The following is a 13206-nucleotide window of genomic DNA, read 5'->3' on the forward strand; positions in this document are numbered from 1 at the left end:
ACCTTGCTCTTGCGCGGGAGGCACCGGAACCACTGAGCTAAATCCCCAGCCCAACAATTTGTATTTTTAAAAGACTCCATGATATATAGAAAGTTTTTTTTTTTTGGTGCTGGGGATCGAACTGAGGACCTTGCACTTGTGAGGCCAGCGGCGGCACCACTGAACTAAATTCCCGGCCCTAGAAAGGTTTTTTCCTTACTATTTTATGCTTTTACTATCTATATTATTTCCAGTTGCATTTATGTGAGTGTGTATATTCCATTGCTGTATAAAAAGAGGGTCTATAAAAAGCTAGAAAGCCTCCGATGGAAGGACAGGTGGAGGTACTAATAGCCTCTGATGGAATGAGAAACAGCCCTCAAGTTGTAACCTGAAGGGAAAAGTAGGGGATGGGAGGAGAAGCTGTTGAGGTTTTTTTGTTTGTGTTACCAGGGATCGACTCAGGACCTTGCGCTTGCGAGGCAGGTGCGGCGCCACTGAGCTAAATCCCAGGCCCTAAGGTGTTGAGTTTTGAAAGTGTAAGGTTAGGAAGCCAAATGACCTCGAAAAGTGGTTGGGAGTTTGCAAGAGCAGAAATGAGGCAACCTGTATGAACCAAACTGTGACCGTGAAGTCCATGGGAACTGTTTGAGACAGGGGAAATAGTCCAGTTTGGATGACAGGCAGCCTATATTGTTGAGTCTACCTTTGAATTTTCAGTTTCCCCATCTCCCTAACATTTCTGTTACTGCTCTTACTAAGTTGAACCTGAATTATTTCCTACTCAAGAGTTTTCATAGCCAGTCTTTGTACCCAAATTTATTTTACTTACTAGTGCCAGATAGTCTTTTTTCTTTTGGAATATGTTTTTTTATAAGTACATGTTTGCAGTATGTAATGATTATATTCATTATGAGGAGCTGGTACATGTATATAACATATCTTCTTCTTCTTTTTTTTTTTTTTTGCAGTACTGGGAATTGAACTTAGGACCTTGTGCTTGCCAGGCAGGTGCGGCGCCACTGAGCTATATCCCCGGACCTCAATTCTTTTTACATCCTTTCTTCTCCCCTCAGGGCTGCATTTTCCCCCCTACCCTTGTCCATCTCTTTTTTTTCCCCTCTATTACTAAATTTTATTTTGCTCTTTATATTGTGGGTATCTCATATAAGACAAACCCTGTGATATTTAAGCTTGTGTGTCTGATTTATTTCACTTAACAGTATGGTCAAGGTACATCCATTTTCCTATAAATGACTCAAGTTCATCCTATTTTATGGCAGAGTAGTACTCCAGTATGCATAAATACCACATTTTCTTAATTTATTCATCTTCTTGGTGGACATATAGGCCACTTCCAAAATTTAGCTATTGGGAATTGTGCTGCTATAAACATGGGCATACATGTATCACTTTAATGACTTTAACTCAGGAAAATTCCTAGGAGGTGAATAGTGGGGTTGAATGGAATTTCTTGCTTTAGATTTTTGAAGAATCTCTATACCTATTTCCATAATGGTTGTAGTAGTTTATATTCCCAAGACAATGAAGAAATGTTTCTTTCACCCCAGAGCCTCACCATTTCTTATTGGTTGATTTCTGGATGTTAGCCTTTCTGGAGCAAGATGGAATCTCAATGTTTTTTTAATTTTCATTTCTCTGAAGGCCAGAGATGTTAACAGTTTTTCATATTTTTATTGGCCACTTTTACTTCTGAGAAATGTCTGTTCATTTCAGTTGCCCCTTTTTTGCTTAGGTCTTTTTAATATTTTTGACTTCTTTGTGTACTCTAGAGATCAGTCCTTTGTCTGAGGAGTAGCTGGCAAATTTTTTTTCCCCATTCTGTAGGTTGTCTTTTCACTCTGTCAGTTTTTAACCTTTGCTGTGCAGAAGCTTTTAATCTGATATAATCTCATTTGTTGATTTTTGATCTAATTTCTTGAGCAGTTGGGGTTCTGTTCAGAAAGTTCTTGCTACACCTATGTCTTCAAGAGTTTTACCTATTTTATCTTCCAGAAGATTCACTGTTTCTGTTTTAATATCTAGATCTTTGATCCATTTTGATTTTAGTTTAGTACATGGTGAGAGATATAGATCCCTTTCCAGGACTGTCTCCTGTGACTGTCTCTCACCCACTCACTGTGGGAGGCTAACATTGGGAGTCTTTTTTTTTTTTTTTAAGAGTAGGAAAAATTTATTGGGAGAAAGAAAGCTTCTGCCTAAGAGAGACAGAATGGGGACCGGAAAGTGGGTTTCCCGCCCACTCCACTTTTCAAGGATGTTTTATACAGCAAAGCCATGTGGTGAGGCGGGTACAAAGTGGGACAAAACTATGAGACCCAATGGAAATTTACAAGGTGGGCATGAGGTGGGGCAAAACCATGACCAACCAGTAAGATTACAAGTACAGTCACCCAGGTAATATTGATTAAATGAGGGTCAAATTGGGGAGCGCGTCACTTTAGCAAGCATACAAGGATTTTCAGTAAGGGTAACACTGGGAGTCTTGAAGTAAAGTTTTTAGTTGTTCTGAGTCCCAGATTTAAATAATCAATTTAAATGCACTTCCTGAAATGGTGCCTGATCAAGCTCTGGTGATATGGTGGGCGCTCATGCTTGAATACCCTTCCAGCTGTTGCCTGTGTAGAAGGAGTGCCCGTGGGGCAAAACCCCACTCTGTTTTTGTAGTTCACAAAGGCTGTTGGCTCTGCTGTGGATCTCCTTGGATTTTCCAGCCCTGGGCACTTACCTTGCCTCTGGGAAGCTGTGTTCAAGCTGTAAGAGTCCAAATTGTTTCCTCCTTTCCTCTGCATTGTGGACTATTTCCAACTTCTCTGTACTTATCTCTCTCTCTCTCTCTCTCTCTCTCTCTCTCTCTCTCTCTCTTTTCTGTCAGTTCTCTCATGGTCCCTGGTGATTTGCAACTTTGAGAAGTTGTTTTTTTTTCAGTGTCTGTATTCTGGATCTCAGAGAGGGTAAATTTTGCCACTGATCACCACTCTGCCATTTTCTTTCTCCCTGCCAGATAGTCTATATATTACTTCTCCATACAAAAACTTTTTTTATTCCCCATTCCATGCAGTGGGTACTTGATCATTTCTTATATCAATGGATATATTTTAGAGCGCATAGGGAGAGCAGTCTTGAATTTAGATTGGGGCTGTTTTATGGATTCTTTGAATGCCAGAAGGAGGATACTTTCTGTGTCAGGGTTCCCAAGACCACCCAAGGCTTGCAGATTCTTTAGGAAGACTCATCACATAATCATACTCATGGGTAGGATTTATTACAGTGACAGGATACAAAGCTCAATCAGCAAAGGGAAAGGGTACCTGGAACAGGAAATCAGACACAAGCTTCCAAGAGTTCTCTCCCAGTAGAGCAAGTTACACAGAATATACTTACTTTCTTTAGCAACTAATTGTGACAACAGGTATAAAATATTGTCAGGGAAGCTCATTAGAGACACAGTGTCTAGGGTTTTTATTGGAAGCTGGTCACATAAGTACCCTCTGCCTAGCATGTGCCAAAAGTCTAGACTGGTTGAACGAAGCTAGGTTCATCTACAACTACATTGTGCATATACAGATGTTTAGGCACAGTAAGTTACTGTTACCAGTTTTGGGCACAATGAGAACCTCTTGAAATTTAAGTACCATCAGGGCCAATCTTGAAAACAGGCCTTTCTATGGAGACCAGTCTCAGGCCTGCTGTGTTAACCCTTTTCTGCACTTTATTCGTACTTAATGTGATTCTATAGGATGGAGAAGTAGCTTCAGGAAAATGGGAGTGGTGTGGGTGTAGTTAAGAGGAGAGGTGAAGAGGATGGGGCTTTGTGCCCCCTTCTCATTTTTTTCTTTAATAACTTGAGGATTCCATGGAAGATTTTATAGTAGAAAAGATTTTGTTATTAAAATAGAGTTTGAAAGCCACTCATTTAAACAGAGAAATGAATTTCAAGTGTTAAACAAAACTTGTAAGAAGAGGTCAGCAATTTGGACTGGGCTTCTGCATTAGGACCCATCAGACCAAACCAAAATGGAATTACTTATGCTAAAGTTTCATCAGATCAGATCAAAAGTGTGTATGTGACCTTCCCAGAAATCAAGAGATTTGGCCAAATTCCCGAACAGGCCAGTTCTAGCCAACATAACAAGGAAGTCTCTGGCCTTTACGTGGACAATAACTTGGAAACAACGGATCCACTTTTTGTTTTCTGTTTCTGCTTTCCTCAGTCTTTCTGTGTCTTTGGAACCAACTTCCTCTGCTCAGCTCAGCAGAACGCCCATCTTATTTTATGGAATAAATACTTGCCCAGCACTAAAGTCTCAAAGAATGCCAACTAAGATCTTTTGTTTTTGTTTTTGTTTTTTATTTTGAGATAGGGCCTTGTTGAGTTGTGATCCTCCTACCTCAGTGGCACCCCTACCCCCAGTGGCTGGCATTACAGACATGTGCCACCCTACCTGGTACCATAAGGTCTTTAAATTTGTTGTAATTTCATCTTTCGACGCCATAAAGAAAATAAATCACATTTCTATTTGTGGAAGATTTTTTTTTTTTTTGAGACAGTCTCACTGTGCATTTCAGGCTGGCCTTGAACTCATTATGTAGCCCATGCTGGCCTTGAACTCATAGCAATCCTCCTGCCTCAGCCTCCCAAATGCTGAGATTACAGAAATGAGCCACCACACCCAGCTTGGAAGATATTTTAGAGATTGTGATAATGGTAAATTTGGGACAGTGAAGGCAACTGAAGGCAGGGAGTCTACTGTGGTACCTCAAATGAGAGATGAGAGCTGGAGCTGGATAGGTAGTAAGAGGAAGCAAAGGAGAGAATGAATACAGAATTGAGTAGCACTGATGATTGATTGGCTGAGAAACTTGTTGAATGGTAAGGAAATGGGTGTAGGATAGAGGAAAAGAAATTCCTATTATTCTAAGATTGACTCCAGAAAATTAAAGAACCAGGCTCTTCCAACCTGTTTCATCACACTTTCACTTCAGTTGAGGGGAGGGAAGCAAACGTTGCTTCTGTTTATTGTTGCTTCTAAAAAATAAGAGAGGAGGCTGGGAGAATAGCTCAGTGGAAGAACATTTGTTTAACATGAATGGATCCTGGGTTCCATCCCTAGCACAAAAACAAACTGAAACAAACAAACAGAGAGGGAGCCACCTACCCAAATAAAGAATGGAATTATTATCACTTCTTTGGCTTTTGGCTGAGATCAAATGTAGGAATGGATTCTGATTGGACTTCACATCAGCCAATCATTTCTGTCCCAGGAGTGGCTAAAGAAAGAAGCAGGATACCACTCTGCTTTGAAGGAGACTGTTGTGTGCCAGGTTCCTGTGTTCAATCTCTAGGGGTTTTGGAAAACAGAAGAAATCTTATAAGCAGAGGGCTGAAGTTGATATAATATCTAAGTATTGTTTTGTGTAGAGAATAAAGGAACAGTAGAAAAACTTTCAAGACTCTTAAGTCTCTGTCTGGTGCTCAAACACCAGAAGAGTGAGGCCTAACTCAAAAAATGCACTCACCCCACCTATCTCTGAGAAGGAAATGAGGAATCTAGGTGGCTAGTTTAGTGGTGTAGAGAAAAAAAGAGACCCTGTAGCGGGTCAGGCTTTCTAGAAGAGGGGTTATAATCATAGTTTATAGTTTTAAGCAAATTTATTTTTAAAATGAGCAGTTAGAAATACATTTACTGGGGTTGGTGTGGTAGCTCAGTGGCAGAGTGCTTGCCTAGTATGCACAAGACCCTTGGTTCAATCCCTAGCACAGGAAACAAAAAAATATATATATGTGTATGAATATATACATATGTGTATATGTATTCTTATGTATCAGATTTACTTTGTATTTTAATCAAAGTGACAGTTGTAAAAACTGCTGATGCATAGTTGTAATTATTTAAAAGTTTTAATGTGCCCCATGTGGAGCACCATGAAATAGCTTTATTTAGGAAAGTCTTAAGATTTTGTGTCTGTTTTTATTTATAGCCTACACAGTTCAGACATTTGACAGTGTCACCCCAACTGCTGCTTCTGAGGCCTATTTGAAAGCTTTGGCTGTTTGCCACGGACCTCTGGACCACTATGACTTTCTGATCAAAGCTCAGGAGCTAAAGGCTGATGAACATCAAAGAAGAGTCATACAGTGTTTGCAGAAATTGCATGAGGACCTTAAAAGATACAGCATAGAGGCAGAAGATTTCCTTTCAAAGGTAAGGTTTGTGTGATATTAAAAATGGAACAGTTAAAAATATATGCATTTAATAAAAAGGATTCTATGCAGTGGGATGCAGTCATAGAACAACTTGACTGTTGCCTGCCTTGCAAGCGCAAGGACCTGAGTTTCATCCCTGGTACCAAAAAAAACAACTTGAAAATTTCCCACCAGTTCTTTCAACAAGTTCTGTTGCATTTCCATTTCTGACCTTTTGATGTTCCATAGCTTTCTTTCACCTTCATGGGTTAAAAAGCTTCAGAATTAGGTTATTAAAAAATGCAGTCCAGCCGAAATGAAAAGTTGGGAGCTTTCCCTTTGTTTTTTGGGGGGTTGTTGTTGTTTGTTTGTTTTTTTACATACATATCTGTACTTGAATTATTTGTTGGGTTGTAGGTGATGCAAGTCAGGAGCTCTTATGATCTAATTTCAACTTCACTTATTAAGGGCTTGTGTAATCTTACCTATAAAATGGGTCAATGGTTAAAGCTTCAAGTTGACTTCTGGATTTTATATTGTAGTCCATTTCCTGCAGTCCCCTCTACAGCTTCAGGTTCCTTCTCAGCTGATCGGGAAGCACCAGGAGATAAAGAACGAAATAGGGGCTGGGGCTCAGGGCGCCCGGGGTCCCTCCAGTCTGGGACTGCGAGTAAGCGCAAGGAAAAGGGACGCTGCAGCAGCCGGTCCCTGCTTACACTATAGAGGGCCCCACGGCGCTTGCAGGTCCTCCCACTCCCCGGCTAAAGGAGCGATCGAGGAGCCCGAGGGCAACACTGACTCCACAGGGTTTTCTAGGCCGCCCGCCACTCCTGAGGGCGGCGCTCCGCCTGCTCCGTTGGCAAGGCTGGTTTCGCCCGCGGGTCCAGCTCTTCTCCAACTCTGTGCTGCGGGGACCTCAGGCCGCACGTACCCTTTGGCCGGGAAGTACTTCACCATTTACTAGATTTCACCTCAGCCCGGAAGGGGGAACAGGACAACCTCTACCCTCCAGGGTCCCCAGTGATGTGATCACTAAATGGAAGGAGTCTGACGACCAAATCCCCTACCGCCGACCTGCCTGGAGCCCAACAGTAGCATTTCCTAGTCAGGCCACGCCTCTCCGGGTCTCCCACCGAACACAGCCCGGGAAGCTTTCCTTTTGCAAGTCCAATACAGTCCCAAGCTTTCCCCTTCCTCTAGCTCAAGCTTCGCTGCAGGATCTGCGGTAGACAAGGGGGTGTAGTTTGTTCTCCTTTTCCTCCTCTTCCTTTCTCTGCCTGGTTTCTCTAGGGTTAAAAAGAGAGGGATAAACGTATAGGGCAAAATAGCAGTCTTAGTTGCCCCACCAGCTGTTGGGGGTTTTGTGTGGTAGGTGCTGACCTGTTTGTTCTTTAAGGGGAACATTATGGGTTCTGCAAGTCTTTCATGGGGACCTCAGCACTGCTGCTTTATTTATCTCCTCTTATGACTGTGGGGAAAGATCTCACACCCCTGCATTCTTCTGGGATCCCCTTGCCCTTGCGCTTAGCCTTTTTGTGTCTGGTCCTCTCAGGACATGTTCACTGGGTGACCTTTTAGGTGTTCACTTAGACACAAGAAGCATGATATTTTGTTTTCTATAACCCCGACTGAATGGGTAGCTTTAGTCAGCCTCCTACCTTTGGACTTCTGCAGGGAGGAAGCAGGCACCAAATTTTCTTTGTCTTGTACACCCTCCTATTTCTAAGGATGTGTGTCAGGTTCTTCCCTGAACTTTTCCACACTCTGCCTTGGTAGCTGCCTGTGGAGTTGTCACCGAGGTAAGCATCCAGCTGAGGGTGAGGACGGTATGGGGCTCTCATCTTACATGCAACTGTAATCTCTTTGGGTGCTTCTGTCCTCCCAACCCTCACAGTACATGGCATGAGATAAAGCAACAGCAGTTCTTACACAGATAACAGCTTTCTACCTTGTTCACTCATGTCAGTCCCACTTTGGTTTTGGACCTGTTTTTGCCTATGTTTTTTCTTTTTAAGTAATTCTTGCATGGGTGTGTTTAGTGCCTCTCTTTAGTGTGTATAGGAAACTTGCCTCCCCTTATTTTCAGCTTTTGCTGAAATTCTGTCACAGTAACAAAACTCTCATTTCCATATATATCCTGTCACAGGAACCAGTTTTATCAGTGGTGTCATTTTTAAATTAGGAAGGATGGCAATAGTAATAAGAATTACAATATGGTTCAACCTAAGAAACTGTTTCTTCCTTGATTGACCAGTCTCCCCCCGCCCCTAACCCAAGTATTCTTTTGTTGTGAGGTCTTTAGAAAAGGGCACTGTAAAATAAAATTAAAAAAAAAAAAAGAAAAGGGAACTGTATAACATGTATTAGTTATATTTTATTTAAAACTCTGATGAAAGTAATTTTACATTTTAAAAAGCACTTGATGGCCGGGGATTTAGCTCAGTGGTTCTAGCGCCTGCCTCGCAAGCGCAAGGTCCCAGTTTGATCCCCGGTACCAAAAAAACAAAAACACACAAAAAAAGCACTTGAGAGCAAAACCAAAAAGAAAAGCAAGGATTTCAAAGTATAATTAAATAATACTATTTTTATATTAAGTAAAAGGTAGCCCTTGTGTTAACATCTTTTGGTTGAGAGGAATAGAGATTCTTTTAGGTAACAGAATGAAATGGAAATTTAGAGTGGTATTACGTGGGACAACAGCGAGTCCGGGGATGTCCAATGCATAGCCAGGCCTCACAGTGTGATACTCTGTCACTCATGTAATCCACTGTCTTAGTCTGTTTGGGCTGCTCCAGAAAAATAATAAATGGTGTTGTGCCAATTATCACAGAAGGAAATTTGGGCTATCAGGTTGTCCAGTAATAGAAGATCTTTCTCTGTAGAATTGTTAATTCTGGTAAACAAAATTTATGATTTTATGAACTTTGATTTTGTTTTTAATGCAGATGTTTAAATAATCATTATGGTAGACTATTTTTTTTTTGCATTGTAGTCCTAAGGCACTTTCTGTAAGCCTAGGCTATCATATTAAAATAAAATGTACCTCCTTCACAAAGTGCCAGATTTATTAATCTATAAGAAAAAATTGGTAGCAGTGTGTTGGGGTACCTTTACTTACCTATATAATATTTTCTCTAACAAATATTTGAAGAAGTTATGAATAGATGACTATGCCGTCTGAGCAGCAAACTATGAAGAATGAGCATTTATGGACTCTTCACTTTTGTTATCAAATAAAACTTACAACCAGGTTAATGTGACACATTTAATGTATGCATAATTGTTATTGTGCCTTGAGGTAATTAGGCATAAATGGTAAGTAGTTCATGTAAATCACTATAATTAGAATTACTTTTACATAGCCAAATCAAGCATTTCTAAAGTCAGAGAGACAGAGAATTAAATAGAACATGGAGCTGTTCTGCAAATCTCAGTTTCCATTAATCAGGGTATGAAGGAAACCAGGTTTTTTCATTTCTTGGGAGGAGATTTCATAGCTTACTTGTAGAGAAGTGAGATTAGGTGTGCTGTATAACAATGTTCTGGTCAGTAATGGACTGCATGTACAGCAGTGGTCCCATAATATTATTTTTTTTTGGTACCGGGGATCAAACTCGGATCCTGGCGCTTGTGAGGCAGGTGCTGGAACCACTGAGCTAAATCCCCGGCCCCTGGTCCCATAATATTTTAAGGGAACTCTAACATTCCTATCACATGGTGATATAGTAAGCAAACCAACTGTACTGCAACTATATCACAACAATGGGCCAGGGATTTAGCTCAGTGGCACCATGCCTGCCTTGCAAGCAAAAGGTCCTGAGTTCGATCCCTGGTACCAAAAAAACCCCCACAATATATACAGTACATAATATATGATCATCAAAATAAGCACCTTTTACTGACATTCACTAACCTATACTATATATATATATATATGTATAGTATATGTATTTTTGAGTATGTGATGCTAGGGATTGAACTCAGGGCTTTACACATTAGGCAAGTTTTCTACCACTGAGCTGTATTGTGGCCCTTTTTATTTTATTTTCAGACAGTCTTGCTAAATTGTCCAGGCTGGCCTCAGACTTGCAATCCTCCCAAGTAGCTAGGATCACAGATCTGTACCATCATGCCTCACTATACTATAATTTTTTTTTTTTTTTGGTACCAGGGATTGAATTTAGGACCTTGTGCTTGCGAGGCAGGCATGGTGCCACTGAACTAAATCCTTGGCTCTGAGCTAAATCCCCAGCCCACTATACTATAATTTTTATTGTTATTTTAGAGTGTACTTTTACTTATAAAAGAATAATGTTTACTATTGAATAGTATATGCTATATAGTATATTACTATAGAATAATATATGCAGCAGCCTCAGTCTTGTGTTTGCTGAGTCTCTTGATTACATTGAGTGGCTGCAATAAATAATTGACCATTGAGGTTTGTGTGTTTGTGTAAGTATGCTCTGTGAGTATACTCACACAACAAAAAATTATGTAATGGTACATTTCTTAGAATGTGTCTCTTTCTTTAAGCAAGGCATGACTGTACATTGATTTTGTTTTTGTTTGCTTGTGAAATGGGGATTGAACCCAGACCTTGCATATGTTAGCCAAGCACTCTACCACTGAGCTACTTCCCTAGCCCTAAAGTACAGACATATATATTTAAAAGTCAATTTAAAATGTATTCATTACTTCAATATTTGTTTTATAATTAAAATAAATTTAAATACTGCATAGAGAAATGGCTTTGCCATTTCAAATGTGTCCGGTTTCTGAATTTGTTATATAATTTCAGTATTATATAAATATAATTGTATATAATATAGTATTGTTCCTATAATAATAAACTGTTAATCAAATTAAATTCAATATAACTATCTAGATAATATAAATGTTAAAATTTATTCAAGATGAATATTGCAAGAAAACTTATGTATAAAACACTTCTGAGAGTTATTATTTTATAAAGCGTCTATTTAGGCAAACACACATCTCTGAAATAATAGCTATTTTTTAAACTAAAATTGAAAACTCAGTAGAATTTTTTTATCTCCTAGATTACTGTTTGGTACCTTTTCATGGACTGTAATTCTTTGCTGAACTGATCATTCATATTTTATATCATTTCATTTAGCTTAGCTAACTTTTTTTATTAATGTCTTCTCTAAGCTCACTCATCATTTTGTTCATTGAGTCCATTATCTCTTTAGTTGTATCATCTTTGAGCTCATGGAGCACCTTATTGAGCTGGTTTTTTTGTTGTTGTTGTTGGTTTCTTCTTTTATCACTTTGTATAATTCAACTGTTTGGTGTTTTGGTTTTTTTTTAGTTCTTTTATTGGTACATTTTAGGTATACAATTTGTTTACATTTATCATTGGGTGTTTGTACCTGTACATGATATATCTTGGTTCTTATTTTTTTCCCCATTACCTGTGTGCCCTTCACCCTCTCCACCCTTCCCTATTTACATAGATTTCATTTGCATTTTTTTTTCTTTTCTCCTAATTTTTCCTTTCCCTCTTTTCCTTTCCCCTTCCCCTCCCTTCACTCCTTCGTCTTTGGACCTTTTTTCCTATTTCAAATTATCAATTATTCCTTTTAATCATTTTAACCCTTGTTTACAATATCAGTTTCTCACACTAGAGAAACTATTTGGTATTTATACATGTGTGTTCTATTTATTTCACTTAAGAGTATGGGCTCGATATGCATCCATTTAGCTATAAATGACTCTAGTTTCTCATTCGTTATGGCTGAGTAGTACTCCATTTTATAAAAAACCCCACATTTTCTTTATCCAGTTTCCAGTTGATGGGCACTTGGGCTGCTTCTAAGCTTTAGCTAGTACAAACTGTGCCACTATGAACATGGGTGCACATATGTCACTGTGGTGTGATTCTTTTAATTCTTTGGGGAAGATACCTAGCCTGGGAATAGCTGGGTGAAATGGGACATCTAGTCCTAGTTCTTTGAGGTATCTCCATACTGACTTCCACAGTGGTTGCACCAGTCTGCACTGCCACCAACAATGGAGAAGGGTTCCTTTCTCCCCACAACCCCGCCAGCATTTGTTATTTGTTGATTTCTTGATAGCAGCCATTCTTTGTGGGGTGAGGTGGAATCTCAATGTTGTTTTCATCTGCATCTCTCGAATGACGAGTGATGTTGAACATTTTTTCATATATTTGTTTGCTGCTTTTACTTCTTTGTCTGAGAAATGTCTGTTCATTTCAGATGCCCGTTTTTGAATTGGGTCTTTGAATTGGGGGGGTCTGATTTTTTTCTATTCTTTATATATTCTAGATAGTAGTCCTTTGTCTGAGGTACAGCTGCTAAAATTTTTTTCCCACATTGTAGGTTGTCTGTTAGCTCTGTTGGTGGTTTCTCTTGCTGTGCAGAAGCTTTTTAATAAGATGAGATCCCAGTTTCAACTGTTTGGTTTTTGATTTCCTTCTCATCAGTGCCCCATAGATCAGCTTTCGGGGAGTTGAATGTTTTTGAAGAATTTTGTTGCTTTGTTTTCTCATGTTACTATTTTTGGAGGGTGAGATTTGCAGGTTGATTATAGTGGAAGGATTTTGTTGCATGTGATCTGGGTATGGCTAACTATAGGCCTTTGCCTCTGTCCCAAGATCCAACCACATTTGTTAATTTGGGATGGGAGAGTACAGTATGATTGACCCAGCACCCAGTTCTCTGGAAATGAATCATAGTAATGTAAATGTCCCAAAGGCAAACCAGATATTGGCATACAGTAAAAAGCAATTGATAGCAACAATTAAGCCACCCTGGCAATTACAATGAAATTTGCAACAAATGGACTTAAAGACAAACTGGATATTGACATACCCTAAGAACCAATAAAAAGTACCACTGTACCACCCTTAACAATAGAAATGAGATATGTAATAATAGTATAGACACCAAGACAAAGCAAAGATTGAAATACAGTAAATATCTATTAAATGCAACAACTATATCACCATTAACAATAGAAAAGGATTCAACAAT

The 13206-nt window shown here is 39.4% G+C and overlaps 1 protein-coding gene across 29 annotated transcripts in view; it reads left to right on the forward strand.

The window, feature by feature from the left end:
- Positions 1–13206, forward strand: part of Afg1l (AFG1 like ATPase) — a 246510-nt gene that overhangs the window by 35485 nt on the left and 197819 nt on the right. For all 29 annotated transcript variants that reach the window (XR_015450312.1, XM_087208621.1, XM_087208622.1 and 26 more), the window contains one exon: positions 5983–6206. Coding sequence is in view for 12 of the 29 variants with exons in the window: in XM_087208621.1 (XP_087064747.1) it covers positions 5983–6206 (224 nt within the window). In the remaining 17 variants the exon portion in view is untranslated. The remainder of the gene's footprint in view (positions 1–5982; positions 6207–13206) is intronic.

Source organism: Heterocephalus glaber, unplaced genomic scaffold (genome assembly GCF_053883595.1).
Source record: "Heterocephalus glaber isolate CG9 unplaced genomic scaffold, H.glaber_assembly_v1.0 deba00000942, whole genome shotgun sequence".
NCBI lineage: Eukaryota > Metazoa > Chordata > Mammalia > Rodentia > Bathyergidae > Heterocephalus > Heterocephalus glaber.